Source organism: Chiloscyllium plagiosum, chromosome 5 (assembly GCF_004010195.1).
Source record: "Chiloscyllium plagiosum isolate BGI_BamShark_2017 chromosome 5, ASM401019v2, whole genome shotgun sequence".
In the NCBI taxonomy this organism is placed as follows: domain Eukaryota; kingdom Metazoa; phylum Chordata; class Chondrichthyes; order Orectolobiformes; family Hemiscylliidae; genus Chiloscyllium; species Chiloscyllium plagiosum.
In genome coordinates, this window is record NC_057714.1 from 120,257,973 (window position 1) to 120,285,803 (window position 27,831).

Consider the following 27,831-nt stretch of genomic DNA (forward strand, 5'->3'; position numbering starts at 1 on the left):
CCTTGCAGCCACATGTTCAACTGCACTCGCTCCCTATTTTTTGCCTCACTGTCACGTGGCACCGGCAACAACCCAGAGATGACGACTCTGTCTGTCCTAGCTTTTAGCTTCCAGCCTAACTCCCTGAGCTCTTGAATGACCTCCCCACCCCTCTTCCTACCTATGTCGTTGGTGCCAACGTGCACCACGACTTCTGGCTGCACCCCCTCCCCCTTAAGGATTCTGAAGACATGGTCCGAGACGTCTCGGACCTTGGCACCCGGGAGGCAACCAGACACTTCGGCAGGCAGTGTATGTTACTCGTGTGTATTCTCTCCCCCACTGGCCTTAAACTAATCAACTAGGTTGTGAGTGCATTGTGCTGGCGTTCTGGTGGCCCCTGGCAGTGAATGTATTTGCTGTGTCTCTCTCCATATTGTGGTCCAGCGCATCTTGTGTGTCAAGTGGCCAAATGATGGCCTAGCATCCTGTGTGCCTAGTGTCACCTTGCCCCATGCCATCTCCAGCTTTATTAGGATCACACTTTCAGGATAAATATAAGATTATTTTTCTTTCAGCGGATTGAGGGGCTTTGGAAATCTGTGCCTCAGAAGGCAGAGGGGAGGAGGAAGTATCATTGAATATTTTTAAGGTACTTGTTTGCAAGGGATCAGCGGTATAAAGAGTGAATGCGAATGTGGAACTTGAAACACAAACACCAACCATTATCTTTTTGGCCAAAAAAAGCTTAAAGGGCCAAGGATTCTACTTATGAACCTAATTAATGTGATTGTCAATTTGCTGCTTGCTACTTTCCTAGACTTTGCATTGTCAGCAAAGTGTGAAATTGATGTCTGTCATTAATGACTTGTATTTGGGTACAATGTTAAAAAGAGCAATGGGTAACAGGGATAATCCAGGAAATTACAAGTCTGTGAGCCTCATGTCGGTGGTAGGGAAATTATTAGAAACTATTTTTGAGGACAAGGTCCAAGCAAATGGACCAATTAGCGATAGGATGGTTTTGAGGGATAGGTTGTGCCTCACTAACTTGATTGTGTTTTTTGAGGAGGTGACAAAGATGATTGAGGGAAAAGCAGTTGATGATGTCTACGTGGGACTTAAGTGAAGCCTTAGACAAGGTCCCTCATGCGAGACTGGTAGAAAAGGTGAAGTCACATGGTATCCAGGTGAGCTGGCAAGATGTATACAGAACCAGTTTAGTCATAAGAGACAGAGGGTAGTGGTGGAAGGAGGGTTGTGACAAGTGCTGTTCCACAGGGATCAGTGCTGGGACCTCTGCTGCTTGTAGTCTACAAAAATGATTTGGGGGAAAACGTAGCTGGTCTAATCAGGAAATTTGTGGCTGAGTGCGAAGATTGGTGGAGTTGCAGAGAGTGAGGAGGAGTGTCAGAGGGTACAGCAGAATATAGATCGTTTGGGCAGAAAATGGCAGATGGAGTTTAAGCTGAACAATGTGAGGTGATGTGTTTTGGAAGGTCAAGTGTAGGTGGAAATTATACAGTGGATGGCAGACCCTTAGGAATATTGATATGCAGAGGGGCCTGGGTGTGCAGGTCCACAGATCACTGAAGGTGGCAGCAGGTAGAAAAGGCAGTAAAAAAGGCCTAAGGCAGGGCTAGCCTTCATTAGAAGGGGCATTGAGTATAAGGATAGACAAGTCATGCTGCAGCTTTTTAGAACTTTAGTTAGGCCACACTTTGAATATTGCATTCCGTTCTGGTCACCATATAACAGAAGAGGATGTGGATGCTTTGGAGAGGGTACAGAGAAGGTTTACCAGGATGTTGCCACGTATGGGGGATTTTAGCTATGAAGAAAGGTTGGATAGACTGGGTTTGTTTTCACTGGAAGACAGGAAGTTGAGGGGCGACCTGATGGAAGTTTATAAGATTGTCAATGACATTGATAGGGTGGGAAGTATTAAGTTTTTACCCGAGGTGGAGAGGTCAATTACTAAGGGACACAGCTACCTGAAACTCTGAAAACTTGTACTTCCAAATAAACTTTTTGGATTATAACCTGGTGTTGTGATTTTTAACTTGGGGGGCACGTGTTCAAGGTAAAGGAGGGAAGTTTAAAAGAGACGTGCAAGACAAGTTTTTCAGACAGAGTGGTGTGTATCTGGAACACTCTGCCAGAGGAGGTGGTGGATGTAGACACAGTAGCAGCATTCAAGAAACACCTGGACAAATACATGAATAGGAAGGGAATTGAAGGATACGGATCCTATAAGTGAAGTTATAGTACGAGGGCAAAATGTGTCGGCACAGGCTTGGAGGGCCGAAAGGCCTGTTCTTGTGCTGTATTGTTCTTGTGCTGTATTGTTCTTCTCTGGTCCTAATGCTGTCCCTGGGGTACATCACTAAAAACCTCGTCCAAGTCTGACAACCATGTTTCTTTTCTCCCATGAATAAAACATTTCCATTCTATCTCCGTTCCTTTGAGTCCCATGCATTTCAATTTTTCTAGTAATTGTGTAAGGTATTTCTAAATAAATAAGCCAGCTGGGACACTGATCTCATGTTCAGCAATTCATGACAGTGCTGTTTTGCTTGATCGTACTGTGATGATATTCTCTTTTTTTTTAGTTCCCCTACAGTGTGGAAACAGGCCCTTCGGCCCAACAAGTCCACACCGACCCTCCGAAGAGCAACACACCCAGACCCATCCCCCTACATTTACTCCTGACTAATGCACCTAGCACTACAGGCAATTTAGCATGGCCAATTCAGCTAACCTGCACATCTTTGGACTGTGGGAGGAAACCGGAGCACCCGGAGGAAACCCACACAGACACTGGGAGAATGTGCAAACTCCACACACAGTTGTCCGACCTGGGAATTGAACCTGGGTCCCTGGTGCTGTGAGGCAGCAGTGCTAACCACTGAGCCACTGTGCCACCACCAGTCATCTCTAATGAGAGAGCAATCTTATGGTCTGGAAGGTCTTGGCACCCAGGATTATTTTCCCTGCACAGCTTGTAAATGTGTGGTGTACACCTATCTGATCTGTTTGTGACTTTTTGTTTCAGCGAATCCTGACTGCAGATTACTGTGAGGGCAGTAAAATCACCAACATCGAAGAAATTGAGCAGCAGGGCTTAAGTGTAAAAGATGTGAGTGCTTTTTTTAAATTCTCTCCACTTGCCCACTTCCTCAGGTTTGCTCCTTATCCCTCCTAAGGGCAATGGTTTGTGTACAAGTACTAAAGCTCCTACCAAAGTGGTGATTCTTCATACATGATCCTGGACATATTACATTAACTGAATTTTGGATTATCCGACAAGATCGCAAGGTCCCAATGCTTGGCTAACTGTTATCTGGCATTTGATTAACTGAACGACATACTCCCTGCCCGTGTCCTTTGGATAATCGAGGTTCCTCTGTACAACTGATACAGTAAAAATAAACGAGGCAGCGTTCCTCCAGGACCAAGTTGCTACATGGACAGCACAGAACTACATGATCATACAAAGGCTGGCATAAAGTGCATAGAAGTGCAAAACATACAAATTATAGTGTAATAAAAGAATGGTAATTAATAGACACTGTTCTAGCAGTAATTCAAAGTCGTGTAAAGAGTTTCAGATGGAAAAGAATGCAATCATACTGTGTTAAGGAGCCTGATAACTTGGGGGGGGGGGGGGGAAGGGAGAGAGAGGGAAGAAACCGTTGCACAATCTGGCCGTGAGAGACCGAATGCTCTGGCAGGAGGGAGAAGAGTTTGAATGAAGGGTGTGTGGGGTCTTCCACAATGCAGGTGGTTAAATCGTCCGGGTCAGATGAATTGTATCCTCGACTATAAATGGAACCCTGAGAGGAAATAATAGAAGCTCTGGTGATCATTTTCCAATCCTCACTAGATACATGTGGAAGATTGCAGGTTTGCAAATGTTTTCAAATAGTGTCATAGAGTCATAGAGATGTACAGCATGTCCAACCCGTCCATGCTGACCAGATATCCCAACCCAATCTAGTCCCACCTGCCAGCACCCGGCCCGTATGCCTTACTAAAGTCCATGTATATGACATCAACAGCCCTTCCTTCATGTATCAACTTGGTTACTTCCTCAAAGAACTCTATTAAGTTGGTATGGCACGATCTCCCCTGCACAAAACCATGTTGCTTATCACTGATAAGCCCATTCTTTTTTAAATATAAATAGATCCTATCCCTCAGTACCCTCTCTAGCAACTTTCCCACCACTGATGTCCGGCTCACTGGTCTGTAGTTACCTGGAATATCTCTACTACCCTTCTTGTAACAGGGGTACAACATGAGCAACCTTCCAGTCCTCCGGCACCTCACCTGTATTTAAGGATGCCACAAAGATATCTGGCAGGCCCCCAGCTATTTCCTATCTCGCCTCTCTCAGCAACCTGGGATAGATCCCATCTGGTCCTGGGGATTTGTCCACCTTAATAACCTCTAGCCTACCCAACACATCATCCCTACTTATGTCAATGTGATTCAGACTAATCAAACTTGTATCTTTGATCTCAAGATTTATCCTGTTCCTCTCCTGATGCAAAGTAATCATTCAGAATCTCACCCATTCTCTCAGGTTCTATACATGCATTCAAGGTGAGGGGCAATAGATTGTGGGGGGGGGAGGCAGAATGTGAGGAAACACTTCTTTATCCAGAGGATGCTGACTGTCTGGAATGTGCTACATGGGAGGGTGATACAGGGAAATTGCCTACATCTTTCAAAAAAATACCTGGATGCGCACTTGTCATATGATAACATTCAAGGCCATGGGCGAAGTACTCGTAAATGGGATTAGGTTGATGGTCAGATGTTTCTCCCGTGTCAATGTAGACTCTTTGAGCCAAAGGGCTATGACACCATGAACAGCACCATATAGGTGAAGTGACAAGACACCCCACAGCTGTTGACAGGTCTGGCTACATCTTTGTTAGATACTGCTTTTGCCTATCAAAGGTGACTATATTTCAAAATAGTTGCTTAGTTTTTAGAAAATCCTTCAGACTTGAAGATTTTAATGCAAGCATTCCTCAAAATCCATTGGGTATAAGGTTTGGATGGTAGATTGTATCATTACTGCACCGTCATAATTGTTATTAGTTTCGGGCCTCCTGCAGCTACTTTCAGGATCTTCTTGTGATGTACAAATCTCAAAAAAAATTCTCCAAGTAAATCGTGCTATCTGGACATAGATTCTAGTTGGTTCGTACAGAATGCAGATAATGAGAAAATTAATTTATCACTGGAAAAACTTGGTTTAATAAATTGCAGCCTGTATTCAACCAACTTGAATGAGTTCTTAGCGAAGTAATGGATGGAATTAATAGTACAAACAATGTTATGTATAAAACTTCCAGAAGGCTTTTAGTAAAGTATGGGGTTGGTTAGTTGGTTTGCGATGCAGAGTGATGCCGGTGTGGGTTTAATTCCCTCACCAACTGAGGTTACAATGAAACACAGTCCTTCTCAACCTCTCCCCTTTCTTAAGGTGCAGTGACCCTCAAGTTAAACCACAACCTGTTGTCTCTCTCCAATGAGAGAGCAACCCTACTGTCTAGAAAGACTATGGTGACTAACTTAATAAAGTACCCACATAATGAACAAAGTGTTGGAGAAGTTATGCTTCTCGCTGTACAGATTCCTTTTTATTCTTGAGATGTGGCCGTCAATGGCTTAACAGCATTTGTTTCCTGTCCCAAGTTGCCCCTGAGAAGGAGATTGAGTGGCCTTGTTGAATCACTGCAATTAGTCATCGAGATGTACAGCATGGAAACAGACCCTTCGGTTCAACCCGTCCGTGCCGACCAGATATCCCAACCCAATCTAGTCCCACCTGCCAGCACCCGGCCCATATTCCTCCAAACCCTTCCTATTCATATACCCATCCAAATGCCTCTTAAATGTTGCAATTGTACCAGCCTCCACCACTTCCTCTGGCAGCTGGATGCCAGGGATAGCCAAATACAGAGGAACCTTGATTATCCAGCATTCGATTATTCGAATTTCGGATTATCCAGACAAGATTTTGAGGTCCCAACGTTTGGCTAAACTGTTATCTGGCATTCGATTATCCAAACAAAATACTCCCTGCCTGTGTTGCTTGGATAATTGAGGTTCCTCTAATTATAGCTGGTCAGTCTGACCTTGGTGCCAAACAGATTAGCAGAATCAATATTGAGAGACTGGAATAATCCTTAGTAAGGCACAGAATAATCAGGGATAATCAGCATGGTTTTGTTGAGGCCAAGTGGTGTCTTACTAACTCAATTGAATTTTTTGAGAGAGTAACAAGGAGGCTGAATGAAGGTGGTGGTTGTCTGAATTGATTTAGTAAGACAAGATCCCATATGGCAGACTAGTCAAAAAAAAAATCAAGTTCCATGGGATACATAGTGGTGTGGTAAGTTGGACCTAAATTTGACCCAGTGATAGGAAACAAAGGGTAATGATCAATGGACATTTTAGCAAATGGAAAGCAGTTTTCATTGTTATTCCATGGGGCTTAGTATTGGGTCTCTTGCTGTTTGTGATAAATACTAATGATTTAGACTTAAATGTTGGAAGGCATGATTAGCAAGCTTGCAATAACAAACTTTGGCTGTATATTTGACAGTGAAGAGGATGATTAGTTGAATGGGTGGAAAAATGACAAATGGAATTCAAACCAAAGAAGAACAAGGTTATATAGTTGGGTAGGGCAAATAAAGGGAATAAATACCAAACTGGAGGGTATTTAAAGGTGTAGAGCAAGTAAGAGACTTTGGAGTGCATGTCCACATTTCGTTTGTGGTGTCAGGACAGATAGGCAAGCTGGTAGAAGGGTGTGTGAAGTATTGAATACAAGATGGGATGTAGTGCAGGGACTGCACAAATTTGTCAACAGCTGGAGTTTTGTGTATGGTTCTGGTCACCACATTATAGGAAAAACATATTTGCTGGAGAGAGGGGAGATTTACAAGAATGTTGCCAGGGTTTGAAAATTGCGGCTATGAGGAAAGATCGGATAGATTAGAGTTGTTCATTGAGTCGTACAGCATGGAACCAGACCCATTGGTCCAACCAGTCCATGCTGACCATAATCCTAAACTAAACTAGTCCCACCTGCCTCTTGGCCCAGTGAAAAAAGTCCCAACCTATCTAGCCTCTCCTTATAACTCAAGCCATCTCTTCCCAGCAACATCCTGGTCGATCTCTTCTGAACCCTCTCCAGCTGAATAACAGGGAGTCCAGAACTGGACACAGTACACCAGAAGAGTCCTCAGCAATGCCCTGTACAATCTCAATGTAACTACCAACTCCTGTTTCTTAGAGCAGAAGAAGTTGGGGTTAACTTAATTGGAGAATCGACGTTTCGGGCATAAGCCCTTCTTCAGAAGAAAGGGCTTATGAAGAAGGGTTTATGCCCGAAACGTCGATTCTCCTGTTCCTTGGATGCTGCCTGACCTGCTGCGCTTTTCCAGCAACACATTTCCAGCTCTGATCTCCAGCATCTGCAGTCCTCACTTTCTCCTCGTTAACTTAATTGGGGTGTGTAACATAAGGAATTGGAATGGAGTGAGCAAGGAAAACTTGTTTCACTAGTGCAGAGGTAATTTGCCAGTGGGCATAAATTTAAGGGGATTGCTAGAAGGACTGGAGGAGACCATGAGGAAAGACCTTTTCACCTAGAGGGTAGTGGGTGTCTAGAATTTGCTGCCTAGTTTGGTTGAGACAGAAACCCTTAACTAATTTAAAAGGAGCCTGGATCTGTACCTGAAGCACTATAACCTGCAAGAGTAGGGACCTGGTCCTCAAAAATGGGAATAGAATGGGTGGCTCTTTTTCTAATTCCAACCAGCACAGACTGCTCTTGTGATTCTCCTAGTCTGGACTTATTTTTAAAGTGATGGCTTTAATTTGCCACTTCTGTTGCTGAGATTAACAATCTGTCTGTCACCAGCTTCCTGATCTGGATGGCTTATTGCCATGCGTACTTCAGCCAGCACTTCATCTGCAGTGTGCGTTGTGACTACAGGATGTTCTGCATCTCTGCAAACCTGGGGCAAAAGACACATGGAAATGCCATCACCTCCAAACTCCCTTGCAAGTCTTTCCTCATCCTGACTCAGAAATGTATCACCATTTATTCATCATTGCTGGGTCAAAATTCTGTTAATTCCCTAAAGTGCTGTGCAGGTGCATACGCGATATGTCTGCACTGTTTTCAGCAGCAGTCCACCATCACCGTGCTGAGGGCAGCTACAGCTGGGCAATAAATGTCAGCCGTGCTTGTGATAACCAGAAACCGGGAGTGCCAACATTAAGTTTTTCATTAAACTAGATAAATGGATTGACTAAACTTCTTTATTTGTAACCTGTAGTTCATTGCATTTAAGATGATAATGACTAGAGGTAAAGTTTCCAATTGAAACAGGGGTTGTCCATTTTTTAAATGGTGTACATGCTGTTATGACTAGTGTTACAACAAGACCTTGAACAAGATTCCCCAACTTCTTATGATTCCAAATGGGATACCCCAAACATCTGGGGGTGGGGGGGTGGGGGAAGAAGAGTTCTTTTCTTACCCTTTGTTGTTTTGCAGCATTCAGAGTGAGAAATTGTCTTTACCTGCAACACCAGGATAGCTAGGAAATTAATGCTCAACCAGGCTGGTACTGACAACATTCAGTCCCGTTAGTACACTGTATTCAGTTGAAACTGGTTAATCCCCCTCCTTGTTTATTCTTCAAAGGGGAAAAACATAAAATGTGTGCAATTTGTGATATAATTTGCAGGCTATGGCTTGCTACTCAGTAGGAGTTAGTCACCTATTCAATATCTTTGTAGTCACAAAAGATTACACTCCAGTCTGTTTGATTTGCCTCATTCCTCACCTTTTAGAATCTGTTGTTTTGAAGTTCCTTTTGCAAGCCTATATGAACATTTTGGGTGCCTGTCTGTCTCTCCAGTCAGTCACTGAACTTATATCTATTGCCATTTTTGACCATTTCCATCCTCTTTCTATTTAAAGAAAAACACATGCTTTAAAATTCCATGTTAAAAATATCCTATAGTTATGAACTATATTCATGACACTGTTCTATGTACTGATGCATCTTTTGTTCCCCACCCTTTCCTCAGGTTGCGGACAAACTAGTCAAGACTTTTGCAGAGCAGATATTTTACACTGGGTTCATTCATGCTGACCCCCACCCTGGAAATAGTAAGTCCAAGACTGTGGATGGCTCCAGATCACCAAAGAGCTCACTCTGTAATTCTTGATACAACTGCAGAGGCAAGAATTAGTCCTTTTCACCAGAATTCGTCTTTACCACAATAGCAGCAACCAAAGGGGAAGATGGCACTTTACAATCAACCAACAGGAAAATTTTCAAATAAAATATTTGGATAAGTGCCTCTAAGCTTAGGCAAAGAGCTAAGCTTTAGAGAGTATTTTACAAAACCAGAGAACACATAGGAGAAGGTGAGGACTGCAGATGCTGGAGATAGGGTCGAAGAGTGTGGTGCTGGAAAAGCACAACTAGTCAGGCAGCGTTCAAGGAGCAGGAGAGTCGACGTTTCGGGCATAAGCCCTTCATCAAACCTCGTTCCTGATGAAGGGCTTATGCCCGAAACGTTGATTCTCCTGCTCCTCGGATGCTTCCTGACAGCCTGTGCTTTTCCAGCACACTCTTCAACCAGAGAACACTGAGGGTTTGAAAGGAGCTGAGTCTGGGGGAGCTACCAGTAATGGTGAGATTGAAATTGGAAATGCACGAGACCTGAAATAAAGGAAATAGAGATCTTTAAAGTTGCAGAGCTGGAGAGATTAGGGGAGATTTGAACCTGAGGATGAGAATTTCGGAAAATCAAGGTGTTTCTGAATAGGGATTTAGATCAAGGGGGGGTAAACAGATTGCACGTGACCACAGCACTGTGACTATCTTCGGCAAGAGTAACATACAGTACTTTTAAATTGCACCTATTACATGTGAGAAGTCACGCAACATTGGGTTATAGTCCAACAGGTTTATTCGAAATCTCAAGCTTTCGGAGTGTTGCTCCTTTAGCAGGTGAAGTGAAGTATACAGGCACAGAATTTCAAATAAACCTGTTGGACTCTAACCTGATGTCATATGATGTCTGACTTTGTCCACCCCAGTTCAACACCGGTACCTTCACATCACAATTACATGTCAACAGTGTCTCAGGAGCATGTTCATATTGAAGTATGGTGTGTGTGAGTTTAAAGAGAGACCAAGCATTCTGCAGAAAGATTTCTCAAATACCAGTGAAATTCAAACTAGTTTCTGTTTTGAGGCAGGTATGCTGGTCTTGGACACCAGGAAGCTCCCCAAATTGAATCTTTGTCACTTATCTGCAGATGTTGACAAGCATCTCATGAGATATTTGGCAATCATTTATTGGACATGCTTCCTGTTCCAATCTTTCTTTTTCTTCTCATGTCGTGTACTTCCTTTATGTCCCTGTAAGTCAGTTTCATATTTTGCATTTTCCTTTTTGTATAGTTTTGGTAAGGAAGGGCCCTGATGGAAAAGCAGAACTGGTGCTCCTAGACCACGGGTTGTATGAAAGCTTGAATCTAAAGTAAGTGCTTTTCTTAAAAAAAAAAAATTGTCCTTGATTTTTGTTTTCATTTATTATTTGTTCACAGATTGTGGGTATTTTCACTGTTTACCTTACTTTCTGTAGCATTTCAATGCATTGCTATGGTAGGATAGTATTGTTTTTAAACCCTAAATCCCAACCAATGCCTTAAGGGTTGTCATGTAGCTCCTATTACTTTGTAAAAATAGGTGACAAACTCTTGAGACTTTTGATGTGAAAGAGAGCTTGATTATAACTGTAATTATTTGAATTTACAAATGGAGCTGTGGAAGATCTGTTTTCAGAGAAAGGTACACAGCCTGGCATTTGGACTCAAATCACAAAGACAGCTACACTGCTGGCGAAATTCAGCTCTGAAAACTTGTTTTCCCTTGGGGAAGAGAAAGTTGAGATTTGGTGGAGGGTGAGTCTGGACAGGATACAGAGGGAAACAATTCCCATTGATGGAAGGTTCAAGAGCAAGAGGGCGCAGATTGGAGATATGAAAAACATTTTCCTGTAGAGTGTGTTTGGGGTCTGGATTGCATTGACTGAAGGTGTCGTATAAACAGGTTCAGTTCAGACGTTCAAAAGGAAGAATATGGAGGATTATGGGGAAAAGGCTGGGAAATTGTACAATTTCTGTCAGAGAGCCTGCACAGAAACAACAAGCTGAAAGGCTGCCTTTTGAGCTGTAACCATTCCTGTCTGTGATGTCTCTTGAGTATGTATTAAACTTTTCCTTCTGACTTAAAGAACCAGAATGTTACATGCAGAGCTATTGGGTGTTTAGATGTCTCTGCCACAGTCCAAGCCTGAAAAATGGAGACAATTTTGAGCACATTCTGCAAGTTTGGTTTCAAAGTAATGATGCAACACTGGATTCACCACTGTGGTTTAGTAATTAGCACTGCTGCCTCACAACGGCAGGGACCCGGGTTCGATTCCAGCCTCTGGTAACTGTGTGGAGTTTGCACATTCTCCCCGTGTCTGCGTGGGTTTCCTCTGGGTGCTCCAGTTTCCCCCACAGTCCAAAAAATGTGCAGGTTATGTGAATTGGCCATGCTAAATTGCCCATAGTGTGTAGGTTAGGTGCATTAGTTAGGGATAAATGTATAGTAATAGGTGAGGGGAATGGGTTTGGGTTGGTTACTCTTCAGAGGGTTGGTGTGGACCTTTTGGGCCAAAGGGCCTGTTTCCACACTAGGAGTGCTTTTAAAAAAAGATGATGAATGTGTAAAGTGGATGGTTCCAGAGCCCAGTTTCCCAATCTACATCACTGGCTGTATGCCAGAAATCCATCAGAATATTTACTGTCCTGCTCTGTAAACACAAGTTGAGATTGTGCTTATCTTATCTTAGAAGTCTGCTCAGCACTGGCCTTGCTCTCTCTGGGGTTGACTGAGTTATGCCTGTGTTTATGCATATTTTTAGTTTGAAAGTTACAAATCATCTACAGCCCTGAGACAGCCTTGGTGAGAAAATTAACGATTTTCATCGCTGCAAACAGCACTGTTGCCTCCCAAAGTTGGCCAGCACCAGGTAGTTTGGAAAAGCTGGTCTTTGGAAATGTGTAGGCTCCAGATGGAACTGTTCGCTGTTTCTGACCTCTTCCTTTATTCTGGCAGACCCAGAATCTGTCATCTACTGTTAAAAAGATTCTAGAATTGAGCATTATATAAAGTTATGGTCCTCTGGAGAGAGTGGGTAAGGGAAATACCAATTCAATCAGTGTGTTTCTGTTTAAACAAAAATAATGAGTAAGTTGGCTATAACTTGAGTCAGATCTCAGAATCAAGGTAAGAATTTCATATGTTGCATCCAAGCACATTATTTTGATTCTGGTCCTTTGCCCTTTGTTTGAAGAAAGGATAATACTCTCAACCTACACAGACCACATAAACATCATTCTGTCATCCCATCCGTAAACTCAATCCATGACTCAAAATCGAAGAATTCCTTCCTCTCCCTTGAAGATGAGCTCAGAAGATTAATTCTCCACCTCAAACCATATATATGACACATTGAGAAAGAATCAGCCTAATCCACTAATTCTCCAGATCTCACTAAAATCATATGCAGAATGAGGAACTGCATTTGCTTAGGGCAAAGGAATATACAATAAATAGTGGTATACTAAGAAGTGTAAAGGAACACGAAAAATTTTGGAATGCATGTCTCTTTAGATCCCTGAATGTGGCAGGATAGGTGATTAAGATCACCTACAGAATACTTTCCTTTCTTGGCCAAAACTTAAACATGGGCAGTAAGGTTACTTGGTCCATAGCTAAAGGATCACCAGCAGCACACTGAAAATACAGGGAAGATTTATGATGATGTTGACAGGAATGGAAAATTATTGGCATTGGAACAGTTTGAAAGTGCTGGGCTTGTTTTCTTTGGAAAGTAGGAGGCGAAGGGAAGTTTCAGCTGAAATGTCTCAAATTGGCTTAGTTTGTAGCAGACTTGCCAATGAGTGAGATGTGGGTTCAAGTCCCACTGTGTTTGAGCATGAAAGTTTAAGGTTAGAACTCCATTGCAGTACTGAGGGAATGTAGTACAGTCAAATGTTGTTTCTGATGAGACCGTAAACTGAGTAATTAACACCCTTGACATTATGTTGAAGACGGGGAGAGTTCGCCTTGGTCACCATTGTTGAATTTTCCATTATCAACATCAGAGATGTATTACCACTGACTAGAAACTGAGCTGAAATAGCCATATAAATTCTCTGACATGAAGAGTGGTCAGAGGTTAGGAATCCTACAGCGAGTAACTCACCCCCTGACTCACCAAAGCCTATCCAGCAAAAGTCACACATCTGATGGAGTATTCCCCACTTGCCTGAATGAGTGCAGACTCCACCAACACTCAAAACGTTTGACACCATCCAGGACAACGCAGTCCCCTTGATTGGCATCACATCCACTTGCACTCTCCACTGATTCTCAGTAGCAGCAGTATGTACCATCTACAAGGTGTATGGCAGGAATTCACCAAAATTGTAAAAATAACATTTCAAGTTATCACCTCTGATTCTTTTGTCAGTCACCTGAAATCTGTGCCTTCTATTGACTAGGAGAAAGTGAGGACTGCAGATGCTGGAGATCAGAGCTTAAAAATGTGTTGCTGGAAAAGCGCAGCAAATCAGGCAGCATCAAAGGAGCAGGAGAATCGATGTTTCGGGCATAAGCCCTTCTTCAGGACTTATGCCTAAAATGTCGATTCTTCTATTGACTGTTCAACTATTGAAAAGTGTTTCTTTAATTATCCCCCCACTTCATGATTTTAAATCTCTTTCTCAGCTCTAAGGACAACTTAAGCTGGAAACATTTCTAGTAAGCTGTGTTTTTAAAAAATTTACTCATGGGACAAGAGCATTGCTGGCCAGTGAACATTTCTTGTTTGTCCCTAGCTGCCCTTGAGAAGGTGATAGTGAGCTGCCACATTGAAACAACGCAATCCACATGCTCTAAGTTGACCCACAATGTCCTCAGGGTGGGAATTCCAGGATTTTGACCTAGCAATAGTGAAGGAACAGAAATATATTTTTCAGTCAGGATAGTGAGTGGCTTGAAAGGGAACTTGCAGGTGGTAGTGTTGTTCCTATGTGTTGTCTGCCCTTGTTATTCTAGATGCATGTGGTCATGGGTTTAGAAGGAGCTGTCTTGGATCTCTTGTGAATTTGACTGTACATCTTCTAGCTTGTATACACTGCTGCTACTGAAGTAGGCTGAGTGGATGCTTGCTTCTGGATGGTGTTAAGCTGCTTCTGTTGTTGGAACTGCTCCCAACCAGGGGAGTACTCCATCACACTCCTGACTTGTGCCTTGTAGATGGTGGACATGCCTTGGGGAGTCAAGAGGTGAGTTACTTAAGTATTTCTACCCTTTGATCTGCCCTTGTAGCCAGTGGTTTATGTATTAAGTCCAGTTGAACATCTGGTCAATGGTCACCCCCAGAATGTTGATAGTGGGGGATCCAGTGATGGTAACACCATTGAATGTTAAGAGGCGGTAATTCGACTGTCTCTTATTGGAAATCTTCAACGCGAGGCATTAGTGTGCTGTGAATGTTACTTGCCACTTGTCAGCCTAAGCCTGGATATTGTCCAGATCTTGTCACATTTGAACATGGGCTGCTTCGTTATCTGAGGAGTCATGAATGGTGCTATCATTGGCAAACATCCCCACTTCTGACCTTATGATGGAGGGAAGGTCATTGATAAAGCACCTGAAGTTGGTTCCACCGAGAACACTACCCTGAGAAACCCCTGCACAGATGCCCTGGAGTTGAGATAACTGACCTCCAGCAACAACAACCATCTTTCTGTGTACCAGTATGACTCCAACTAGCAGAGAGTTTGCCCCCTGATACCTATTGATTCCAATTTGCTAGGGATCCTTAACACTATACTCTGTTGAATGCAACTTTAATGTCAAGGAGTGTCACACTCACCTCACTTCTGGAGTACTGTTCTTTTGTCCATGTTTGAATCAAGGCTGTAATGAGGTCAGAAGTTGAGTTGCCCTGGTAGAACCCAAACTGAACATCACTGAGTAGGTTATTGCTGAGCCAGTGCTGTTTGATAGCCCTGTCGATGATACCTTGCATCACTTTACTAATGACCAAGAGTATATTTATTAATTGACCTGGTTAGATTTGTCCTTTTTTGTGTATAGTACGTACCTGTGCAATTTTCCACACTATTGGGTAGATGCTGGTGCTTGTAACTGTACTGGGAGAGCCTTGCTAGGGGAGCAGCAAGTGCTGGAGCACAAGTCTTCAGTACCATTGCTGAAATATTGTCAGGATCCATTACCTTTGCAGTTTCTGGTGGTTCCAACGAGTTTTTGATATCACTTGGAGTGAACTGAATTGGCTGAAGAGTACTATCTGTGATGCTGGGTACAACTGAGAAGGTTGAGGTGGATCATCTAGTCAGCATTTCTGGCTGAGGATTGCTGCAAGTGCTTTAGCCTTGCCATTTGCATTGCTGTGCTGGGTCTTCTGTCATTGAGGATGGGAATATTTATGGTGCAAGTTACCAATCATGACTGCAGAGTTTACTTAGAATGTCAAAACTTTGGAGAAATTACCTTTCTAAATAGTGATGCTCTGAATTGGTCAGGTTGCTCCAGCTGCAGCCAAACCCATGTTTTGAGTCCATTTAGCACCCTGGCTTCTGTACTCTCTGCTTGTTTTTAAAACCCAGTATTCAATATCCTTTACTAATTGTTTTATTGACTTGTCTCTCAAAAGAGTTTTGTACATCTCAGCCATTGTACTCACACTCCACTTGCTAAATTGCACTGTTCAGCATGTTTTTGTGTTGAATTTCAGTTTGCCTCCTTTTCATCAATTTGTCCAAATTCTCCTGAAATCCAATATAACCTTCTTCACTGTTTATTACATTTGTGTTTTGTGTCTGTATCTTAAAGTGTCTGTACATTTAAAGCCACTGTGTTTCTAGTACTATACGCTGGGGACCTTAAATTCCATCCAGCTTGGCAAAACAGCCACTCAAGTTTGTATCCAGGCTGCTATTGCACCTTTATCCTCCTGAGTTCAAAAGCATGCAGTTTATCAAATGCTTTTGAATGTCCACATAAACAACAACAACAGAAATTGTTGGAAAAGCTCAGCAAATCTGAGAGAAGGTCACTCGACCCAAAACATTAACTGATTTCTCTTCAAAGCTACTGCCAGATCTGCTGAGCTTTTCCAATAATTTGTTTCTGTTTCTGCTGTTATTGCTTCTTTTCTGATTTAAAGCAGCCGCAGTTCTTTCAGGTTTTTATTTAACAATAACAACAGCCTCATCCACCTTCTGTTAATCTCAATGATTTTTCATCAAGTTAGTAAAACACACTTTTGTCCTGAACAGATTTAAGATGGCTCTCCTTTATTAGTCTTAAAATCAAATGACTTGGACAATTTTAGATTATCTCAAGCTATTTTTTCCAAGGTTTTTTTGCCATTGATGTTTAACTGACTCGCCTAAAATTCTTGTTTACTCTCTTTTTTTGGACAAGGGTGTGAATTTTCAATTTTCTAGACCTCAGGCAGAAATTGGAAGATTGTGGCTAGCAACTCCCAGTTCTTATCTCGAGTCTTTCAGTAATTTAAGTATTCAATTCAGACCGACATATGGATGATCACTCCTCCACTAAAGGAGAATATACAAATCAAGTTTAATCCCCAATCTCCATTGAGATAGTAGAGACAACAGCATAGCCACCTCAAGTCACTCAATGAAAGTAGTGAAGAGCTGCCACTTCAATCATTACTACGTGTGCTGAAGAATCTCCAGAAATGCTGTTATGTATGAAATGTAGGAAATTCAATATGTCTTTGAGGTATGGATCCTGGAACGTTGATACTTAGTGGCAGAGATTGTAGGGGAGGGAGGAGCTGTGGATGTTTGATAATGTGATTACTGACCCTTCAGATTAGATCCTGTTTCTATCAGATGCTTTTTATTTACTCTTAGGGACAGGATTACTCTCTGCAAACTCTGGCGTTCCATCATCCTGCTCAATGATGCTGCGATGAAGAAATTTGCCAATGAGCTGGGAGTCAAAGGTAAGGGACGTGATTTTTCTATCCATAAAGTTTTTTTTTCCTTTGTTCAATGGACGTGTTCATTACTGGCTATACCAGTGGTTATTGCTCCGAGTACTGTTATTGCACTGGGCTAAGTCTCTGTGGAATCAGAACAACAGCTCTTAGTCATCTGGCATAATGCTTCACCTATTAATGTTCCATTCCTCTGTATAAATAAGGTTGCTAATATCTTGATTTATTCACATTTCTGATTTATCACCACCTTCCATCCTTTAGGTTGAGGAGTGTTTGATGGAGATGATGTAGAAGCAATATTATTTTATATCTGTAAACTACCAAGCTCAGATTGTTCTTCCCTATATGATGCCAATTAATTTATCAACTATGCTTAACAGAAAACATGATTTTATTTCCACAGAGGCCAGGTTATTGAGTATATTTAGAAGAAAGATTGATCATCTTGACAATCAAGAATTAAAGTTATGGGGAGAAAGCAGGAAAATAGGGTTGAAAAACCTATTGCCCATGATTGAATGGCCTAATTTCTGCTTCTATGTCTATGGTCTTATGATTTGCATTCTCCTCTAAGTAGAAAAATATTTTTGGACAATAATTGTATTTTAACAATACTGTCTTCTACTACTATTTTCTTTGCATTTTAAAGAATCTATAATTTAAATCAGTCTTTTTCAAAGCCATAAAGAAGAATGGAGATATTTAACATTGTGCTCATTTGTCTGTGATAACAAATGGGAATGGAATTCACACTGTGCAGAAATCCTACTTGAACAGCACACTTGCACAATGTAAGAGGCTTTCTGTACTTAAATTTGATAAGACACTCAGCATCCTTGCACATATCCCATCTGGCCTAAGGGACATTAAGGGTGGAAATTCCAGAGGAGCAGACCATAACTTCAGTCGTTAAGACTCCAAGGGCCTACCAATGCTACAAACTGCATTTGTTACCATCTCATTAAACGTTGACTAATCCTAAATAAGCCCATAGAGAAACATCTAGAAACAAACATTCGAGCCAAAATTAATAGGCAAATGTGGATGAGTTAATAAAATAACATGGCTTTTGTAAAGGAAAACTAACGAGTTTTTTTTGAAGTTGTACTAAACTGATGATGAGGACTATGCTGTTGATGTGACATACACATACCAAACTTGTGGGAAAAGTAACAGCAACATGGTTACAGAATTGGCTGAGTGACAGGAAACATTCATCAAGCAATGTTTATCAGACTGGTAGAAGGTTTGTTGTAATGGTCCCCAAGGGGCATACGGAGTTTAATTTCAGAGTTTGGAGAGAACACATACTTGGAAGTATTGTAAACTTGAGGATGATCATTTAGAAATTCAAAAGGACAGACACAGGTTAGTATAATAGGCAGACAATGGGAAGAATTGTGAGGTGATACATTTTGGTGGGAAGAACATGGACAACTAAAGTGGCTGACAGAATGGAGAATCTGGGTATTTTGTAGCAGAAGGGTTGACACTGTAATTAATAAACCTTACAGTATCCTAGGTTTTATTAGTAGCAACAGAATACAAGAATAAGGCAGTGATTTAAACTTATGTAAAACACTGGTTCAGCCTCAACTAAATTTATCTTTGATTCTAGACATTGTGCCTTGGGAATAAGGCAAAGGCTTTAGCTAGAATACAGAAAAAGTTTGCAACACTGACTGACTTCAAGGATAAGGGCCTTCGGTTATGAGGATAAACTGCAGAAGTATAGCTTGTTCTCCTGAGAGGTTGAGGACAAAAAGAAATTAGAAGCATGTGAGTAGCATAAAACTACTAGACTAAGTGTGATTGAGGTTCACAAGGAAGAGGTATTAGAAATCTTGCAGAGTGTGAAATAAGTCCCCTGGACCGGATGGGATTTATCTTAGGATCATCTGGGAAGCCAGGCAGGAGATTACTGAGCCTTTGGCATTGACCTTTAAATTGTCATTGTCTACAGGAATAGTGCCAGAAGACTGGAGGATAGCAAATGTGGTTCCCCTGTTCAAGAAGGGGAGTAGAAACAACCCTGGTAATTATAGACCAGTGAGCTTTACTTCAGTTGTTGGTAAAAAGTGTTGGAAAAGGTTGAGAGGGGATTTATCATCTAGAAAAGATTAATTTGATTAGGGATATTCAGCACGATTTTGTGAAGGGTAGGTCGTGCCTCACAAACCTTGAATTCTTTGAGAAGGTGACCAAACAGGTAGATGAGTGTAAACCAGTTGATGTGGTGTATATGGATTTCAGGAAGGCGTTTGATACGGTTCCCCACAGTAGGCTATTGTACAAAATGCAGAAGAATGGGATTTTGTCGAGATATAGCAGTTTGGATCAGTAATTAGCTTGCTGAAAGAAGACAGAGGGTGGTGGTTGATGGGAAATGTTCATCCTGGAGTCCAGTTACCATTGGTGTACCGCAAGGGTCGGTGTTGGGTCTACTGCTGTTCGTCATTTTTATAAACTACCTAGATGAGGGCACAGAAGGGTGGGTTAGTAAATTTGCAGACGACACTAAGGTCGGTGGAGTTGTGGATAGTGACTAAGGATGTTGTAGGTTACAGAGAGACATAGATAAGCTGCAGAGGTGGGCTGAGGGGTGGCAAATGGAGTTTAATGCGGACAAGAGTGAGGTGATTCACTTTGGTCGGAGTAACCGGAATGCAAAGTACTGGGCTAATGGTAAGATTCTTGGTAGTGTAGATGAGCAGAGAGATCTATGTCCAGGTACACGGATCCTTGAAAATTGCCACCCACGTTGACAGGGTTGTTAAGAAAGCATACAGTGTTTTAGTGTTTTATTAATAGAGGGATCGAGTTCCGGGACCATGAGGTTATGCTACAGCTGTACAAAACTCTGGTGCAGCCGCACTTGGGGAATATTGTGTACAGTTCTGGTCGCCACATTATAAGGAGGATGTGGAAGCTTTGGAAAGGGTGCTGAGGCGATTTACTAGGATGTTGCCTGGTATGGAGGGAAGGTCTTACGAGGAAAGGCTGAGGGACTTGAGGCTGTTTTCGTTAGAGAGAAGAAGGTTGAGAGGTGTATTAATAGAGACCTATTAAGATAATCAGAGGGTTAGACAGGGTGGACAGGGAGAGCCTTTTTCCAAGTATGGTGACGATGAGCATGAGGGGGCATAGCTTTAAATTGAGGGGTGATAGATATAGGACAAATGTCAGAGGTAGTTTCTTTACTCAGACAGTTGTTAGGGTATGGAATGCTTTGCCTGCAACGGTAGTAGATTCGCCAACTTTAAGTCATCATTGGACAAGCATATGGATGTACATGGAATAGTGTAGGTTACATGGGCTTCAGATTGGCCCTTGATGTTGTACTGACCTGTCATGTCAAAGGGCCTGTAATGTTCTATAGTCTATAAATGTTGAAGGGTCTGGACACAGTAGATAGTAAGTATTCCCACTTTTGAAAGGATTGAGAACACGAAGATTCAAATTTGAGGGAATAAATAAAGGGAACAAAAGCTAGATGAGAAACCTTTCATATAATGAATATTTAAGGACTAGGATACTTTGCCCAAATGTGTGGTGGAGGCAGATTGACATTAGATTCCCTACAGTGTAGAAACAGGCCCTCCGGCCCAACAAGTCCACACCGACCCTCCAAAGAGTAACCCATGCAGACCCTTTCCCTCTGACTAATGCACCTAACACTATGGACAATTTTTAGCATGTCCAATTCATCTGACCTGCACATCCTTGGACTGTGGGAGAAAACCCACACAGACACTGGGGGAATGTAAAACTCCACATAGACAGTCACCCAAGGCTGGAATTGAACCTAGGACCCTGGTGCTGTGAGGCTGCAGTGCTAACCACTGAGCCACTGTCATCCAATTGAAGGTTCAACTGAAACAATTGAAAGGAGATAAAATGATTATCTGAAAAAGCGCAATGGAGCTGCTATAATAATTCTATGAATCTGTAAACTGCCACCAGTTAATTACAAATAAGTATGCATGAGCACTTTGAGACTGGAAAAGAAGTTGCAAATAAAAACTGAAAAGGGTTTGCATAAACACAAGGGCACCACCCATAGGGCTGCTATGGTGAATCCTGACAATAAGTCTTCAATTTCTCATGAAAATAAGTCACTTTGAGATTAGATTAATTAGGAAAACCCCTTGGTGCAATAATTCATAAGCATTTGATCTACCTCAGAAGTCTCAGCATATTTCTGTAGATAGTCATGTAGCACGAATGGGGAGGTACCTGTGTTGGACTGGGGTGGACAATGTTAAAAATCACACTTCCAAATAAACCTATTGGACTATAACCTGGTGTTGTGATTTTTTAACTTCACACAACACGAAAAAATCCTTCAGTCCAACCAGTCCATGCTGACCATGATCCCAAACTAAACTAGTCCCACCTGACTGTATTTAGCCCATATCCCTCCAAACATTTATCTAAATGTCTTTTAAATGTTGTAACTGTACCCACATGGCACCACTTTCACCAGTGTAGAAAATGTACCCCTCATGTTTTTTTAAATTTCTCTCCTCTCACTTAAGAACATGCCTTCTAGTCTTGAAATACCCCACCCTAGGGAAAAATGCACCTACAATTCACCTTAAACCTCTGAACCAGGAATTCCTGATGAAGGGCTTTTGCCCGAAATGTCGATGTTTTTTTTTTTATCCTGCTCCTCTGATGCTGCCTGACCTGCTGTGCTTTTCCAGCACCACTCAATTTCCAGCACCACTCAATCTCCAGCATCTGCAGTACCTGCTTTCACCTTGAAGTCCCAGCCTATCCACCCTCTCTTTATAACTCAAACCCATTCCCAGTAACATCCTAGTAAATCTCTTCTGAACCCTCTCCAGTTTAATAATATCCATCCTATAACAGGGTGACCAGAACTGACCACAATACTCCAGAAGAGGCCTCTCCAACATCCCAACTCAAAAGATCTCAGCAATGAAAGCAAGAATGCTAAATACCTTCTTAACCACCCTATCGATAGGTGTTGCAAACTTTAAAGAACTACCTACCTGAATTCCTAGGGGTCTCTGCTCTCCAACTAACCAAGGCTCTAGTTTTAATTGTATAAGTTTAGATGGTAACTCTTACTCAAAAGTTCTTCCTCCACCATTTCCCCTACCTTGTAGATTACTTCCTGTTCTGTGAGATCCTGTTGCAACGACCTATCAATATGCGGGAGACAGCTTACCAACTGGCCAATATGATGACAAGGGAGGAAAGGGCCTACATGCAGGACATGGCCAGCAATCATTTTGACAGGATCATCCAGGTGCTGAAGGACCTACCACGTCCCATGTTGCTAGTCTTCAGGAACATCAACACTGTCCGGTGTATAAACGTCATCCTAGGCTCACCTGTTGACCGATATGTTCTGATGGCTAGAAGGTAACTCTAGAAATGTTGTATTACTGTACCATTAACGACTGGCTTTCCTGATAGGAGCTGATTATTCTGTTTCTGTGCACTTTGTTGACTGCAACCAACCAAATGCAGGAAAGATTTATGCAATCTGCCCTCATAACTTAATTCCTTGAATTGAGATACCAGTATCAAACATAGAAAGAACTAAGCAGAGTAGAGCTCACAGAGACTTGCCCACTAAGTTGCAGGTTTAATATGCACTGGTGTCACTAGTGAAGATGACTAGAGCCTGTTCATTTGATATTTACTGGCACTTCTGATACAGCCAGGAACATTTGCATCCAAATGAACAGCACTGTGTTTATGTTGTTTTTGAATCCTTGACCTCAGTCATGGTTGAGTCTTGTTTTGCAGTTGAATTCTAAAACAGTACAGGAATGGGCTTACATACATAATTTTTCAGCTATTTTCCACTAATCTAACTTTAAAAGAAGCGGTGTTGATAATTTTAGACCTTGGTGCAGAGGATGTGAACAACTTTTGTTTTCCACACGTCCTGTTTTAAGCAAAAGTTAACAATTACAAGTGACTCTCTGCAGTTCATTTAACATCTGTAACACTAATATTGGCCTGAAGATCAATTACCAAACCTGCTGGTTCTGGTAATTTTTGGATTAGATTAGATTCCCTACAGTTTGGAAACAGGCCCTTTGACCCAACAAGTCCACACCGACCCTGCGAAGAGTAACCCACCCAGACCCATTTCCCTCTGACTAATGCAGCTAACACTACAGGCAGTTTAGCATGGCCAATTCACCTAACCTGCACATCTTTGGATTGTGGGAGGAAAGTGGAGCACCCAGAGGAAACCCACGCAGACACTGGGAGAATGTGCAAACTCCACACAGACAGTCGCCCAAGGCTGGAATAGAACCTGGGACGCTGATTCTGGGAGGCAGCAGTGCTAACTACTAAGCCATCGTGCTGCTATACCATTTAATTTACTAAAGTGAATAAATTGTCTTGAGTACTGCTTAAAAAAAAAGTGTTGACGAAACCATTTTGTCCTATTTTGTTGAATTGAACACGTGTGGTGTGTACACATGCTGTTTGTCCGTCTGCAAAGATCTGAGTCTAGTGAAAGAACTGCTTCAACTCACCAATCTAGTTCTCTGCCAAGGACAAGGTTTTTTGAAAAAAAAGGCTTGCCAACAGTGACAGGGAAACAGTGCATTGATTTGTTGAGCACACAAGATCTTCCTGCTTTTGGTTAACAAGTAGTCCAATTCCCATTTCATTTCTGCTCCAGACAACCTGCAATCAAAGCACTAACTTGAGTGGGCTCAGGGAAATGAATGAATGAACAAAAGATAAATTCAGACAAACATCGTTCAGATTTAGAAATGTTCCACTCAAGTATTTGAAACACAATGAGATATCATAGAGATGTGCAGGAAATTAGTTTAGACTCACTTTCAATATTATATAGCAAACAGTGAGACAATTATTATATGAAACAATGAGCAACGAGCAAGACTAGAATAAGTCAAGGAAAATTGTAGCAACTTCACATCAGTGTTCAAGTAACATTTCTGCCACACAAATGGGAGGAAATAACCATCTCCAATAAGAGATGACCAAACTGATGGTAATTCCATCACTGTCTTGCCCCACTATAATATCTCAAGCATAACCATTGACCAGAAACTCAACAGGACGGCCATGTAAATCCTGTGGTTACAGGAGCGGGTCAGAGGCTAGGAATACTGCACCAAGTAATTCACACCCAGGCTTTGCAAAGCCTGTGCACCATTTCCAAAGCACAAGTCTGATGTATGATGGAATACTCTCCAGGATGGCCACAATTCCAACAGTACTTGAAGTGTGACACCATCCAGGATATAGCAGCCCACTTGATTGACACATCCACCACCAGTGTTTAGTAGCAACAATTTGTACAATCTACAAGATGTACTGCAGAAATTCACCGAAGTTCCTCAGACAGCACCTTCCAAACCCATGACTACCATCTACAAGGACAAGGGCAGGCAATACAACCACCACCTGCAAGTTCCTCTCCAAGCCAATCATCACCCTAATCTCTGTACCAAACATGATGTCATTCTAAACTAATCAGATAGTCCCTCCTATCTTATCCATGCCCCTCAATTTTATATGCTGAAAATGTGTTGCTGGAAAAGCGCACCAGCTCAGGCAACATCCAAGGAACAGGAGAATCGACGTTTCGGGCATAAGCCCTGAAGAAGGGCTTATGCCCGAAACGTCGATTCTCCTGTTCCTTGGATGCTGCCTGACCTGCTGCGCTTTTCCAGCAACACATTTTCAGCTCTGATCTCTAGCATCTGCAGCCCTCACTTTCTCCTCAATTTTATATACTTTATCAAGTTACGCCTCAGCTTCTGATGCTATGGTGAAAACAATCCAAGTTTGTCCTTTATAGCCAATACACTCCAATGCAGGCAACATCACGGTAAACCTCTTCTGCACCTCCTCCTATGACTCCACATCCTTCCTAGAATATGGGCAACCTGAGCTGTATACAGTACTCCAAATGTGGCCTACTTAAAGTTTAATGCAGCCACAATATGACTTGTCAACGTTTACACTCTTGAGCCCCAGCCAAAGACAAGCATGTATATGCTTCCTTTACCACCTTAGCCATTAGTGTTGCCACTTAGTGAACTATGGACTTTTAACCCAAGATCCCTCTGTATATCAATGTTTCAAAGGGTCCTACCAATTACTGTATACAGAAGAACCATGAGAATCCGACATGACATGGCAGGGAGTATTTTGCTCAGTTCATTGGATTTTGGATAATCGAATGCTGGATAACTTAGTTTAGCCAAGCATCGGGACCTTGCTGGATAATCAGATATTTGGATAATTGAGGTTCCTCTGTACTTTGTTCCTGCATTTGACGTCAAAATGAATCAGCCCACACTTAGCCATCTGTCATTTCGCCACCCATCTTTCCAGTTGATCTACAATATATCTTTTGGGGTAGCAGCTTGATATGGACCTGGCTGATTCTGAAGTTTGCACATTCTTCCTGTGTCTGTGTGAGGATACTCCAGTTTCCTCCCATCAAAAGATGTGCAGGTTAGATGGATTGGCTATGCTAAAATTGTCATGTAGTGTCCAGGGTTTTGCAGGCTAGTTGGATTAGCCATGGTAATTGCAGGGATAGGGGGTTGCTTTTCAGAGGTTTGGTACAGACTTGATAGGCCAGATGGCCTCTTCACAACTGCACAGTTTTAATGTTTGCAAATGTACTCGTCAGACTCTCTATATTTACATCACTAAATAGTTCTGTGGAATTGATAATTAGCAATTTTTCTGGTTAATGCCTGCTGCAGTCATCCTGGCTATATCCCTCCAGTGATTCAGATGAAGAATCTGAAGCTTACTGGGGTGATGTCTTTGGTCCTCTGCAAGAGCTAAGGTTGAACCAAAGTTCCTTGGCGCCTTGTGTTATTTGGGGCTTTTAAATTTATTATCACATCTAGGTCAGGAATCATACACAGTCCGAGATCATCTCACTCTGGAGTATGTCAGAAACATCAAACCTATGTCTCTCTCTTTCTTTGCAGTGCGGTTAAAGCGCACAGTCTGTTAACAAATAAACACACTGGAGGATTTTGGAGAGTTGGTGCTTTGAAGTGGCTAAAGATAAAGTGGGCCAGCCTCCAGTTTGAGATCGGTCTCCGGTAAGCTTGGCAGAGATTATTATAAAGACTACTCTGAGAAACAGGCCTGAGCAGTTCAACTATTCAGCATACTGTGATCGCTGTGGCATGTATCAGCAAACCCCATCCCCACAAATGCACTTCCATTTGAAGGATACTTGGGTAGCAGAAATTCAGGCCATTCATGTCCTTAACTAATGAGCCCAAGGCATAACTAGAGCCCATGTAGGTACTATCCCTGTCACTCCTTGTTCCAGTCCTACCCATAAGTCTGTCTGGTATACCAATGACATCATTGCTACTTTCCCCTTCTCTGAATCCCTCCAGTGCAGATGGAGGCCACTCAGCCCAGAGTCCATACTGACCCTCTAAAGAGCACCCCTCCCAGACCCCCTCTCATGCATGTAACCCCACATTTCCAATAATCAGCCTACCTACCCCGCACAGTCCTGGGCACTGGGCAATTTAGTATGGCCAATCCACCTAATTTGCACATCTTTGGACTGTGGGAGGGAACTGGAGCATCTGGACGAAACCTTCGCAGATATGGGGAGAATGTGCAAATTCTACACAGTCACCAGAGGGTCTAATCAAACCCAGGTCCCCTGGTGCTATGAGGTAGCAGTGCTAACCACTGAGCCACCATGCTACTCTGTCATCTCGTTTGCTTCCAATTCCGACCCTGCTCTCACTTTTACCTGGTCCATCTGACTCCTCACTTCCTTGACATCTTTTCATTTCGGAGGACAGGCTCGCCATTATTATTTACTACAAATCGAACTCCCATTTACCATGACTATACATCCTAACAGCCTGCTTCCTGTAAAGAATCTGTTCCATTCTCTCCAGTTCCTTCACCTCCATCTCATCTGTTTTGATGATGCCAACTTTGACAAGGGAGTCTCTCAGCCCACCTTCCTCAGCCGAGGATTCCCCAGCACCGTGGTTAACAGCCCTCAGCTGGGTCCAACCGATCTCCCACACTTTGATCCTCAGCCATCGTCTTCCCTCCCAAAATAGTGAAAATTTCCCCCTTGTCCTCACCTACCATCCCACCAGCATCCACAGCCAGAGGATCATTAACCACCATTTCCACCACCACTGTCACCAGATATTCATTCTATTCCCTCCTTTGACAGCTTTCTGAATAGATCATTTGTCTACTGCATTCACTGCTTAGTGGTCTCCTGTACAATGGAGAAACAAAGTGCAATCTAGGCAGTCGCTTTGCAGAATACCTACTTTGTCTGCAAAACTAAGACCTGTCATTTCAACACACTGGCCAACATAAGTCTCAGGTTTCCTGGGAAACTGGACAAACAGCACCTCATTTTCTTCCTTGGGAACTCTACAGCCTTTTGAACTTCATATTGACTTCAACAATTTTAAGGCTTGAAGTTTCTCCTGTCCTTACATTTACCTCCCCCCACTCCACAAGCTTTGTCATCACATGGGTTGCTACCACACAAAACCCATTGTCAGCTACTAATGATCCTCAATAGCAGCTATTTATTCTTCCAGGCTGACCTTTACCCATTCCTTGTCTACCCCACTGTTCATTCTCTCTTTGCTTTACTCTCCCACTGTCTTC

General features: G+C 42.4%; 1 protein-coding gene across 5 annotated transcripts in view; it reads left to right on the forward strand.

The window, feature by feature from the left end:
- Window positions 1–27,831, forward strand: part of adck5 (aarF domain containing kinase 5) — a 132,165-nt gene that overhangs the window by 103,338 nt on the left and 996 nt on the right. For all 5 annotated transcript variants that reach the window (XM_043690929.1, XM_043690930.1, XM_043690931.1 and 2 more), the window contains 6 exons: window positions 3,035–3,118; window positions 9,112–9,193; window positions 10,500–10,578; window positions 17,072–17,163; window positions 22,296–22,554; window positions 26,145–26,261. In XM_043690929.1, the coding sequence (XP_043546864.1) occupies window positions 3,035–3,118; window positions 9,112–9,193; window positions 10,500–10,578; window positions 17,072–17,163; window positions 22,296–22,554; window positions 26,145–26,261 (713 nt within the window). The remainder of the gene's footprint in view (window positions 1–3,034; window positions 3,119–9,111; window positions 9,194–10,499; window positions 10,579–17,071; window positions 17,164–22,295; window positions 22,555–26,144; window positions 26,262–27,831) is intronic.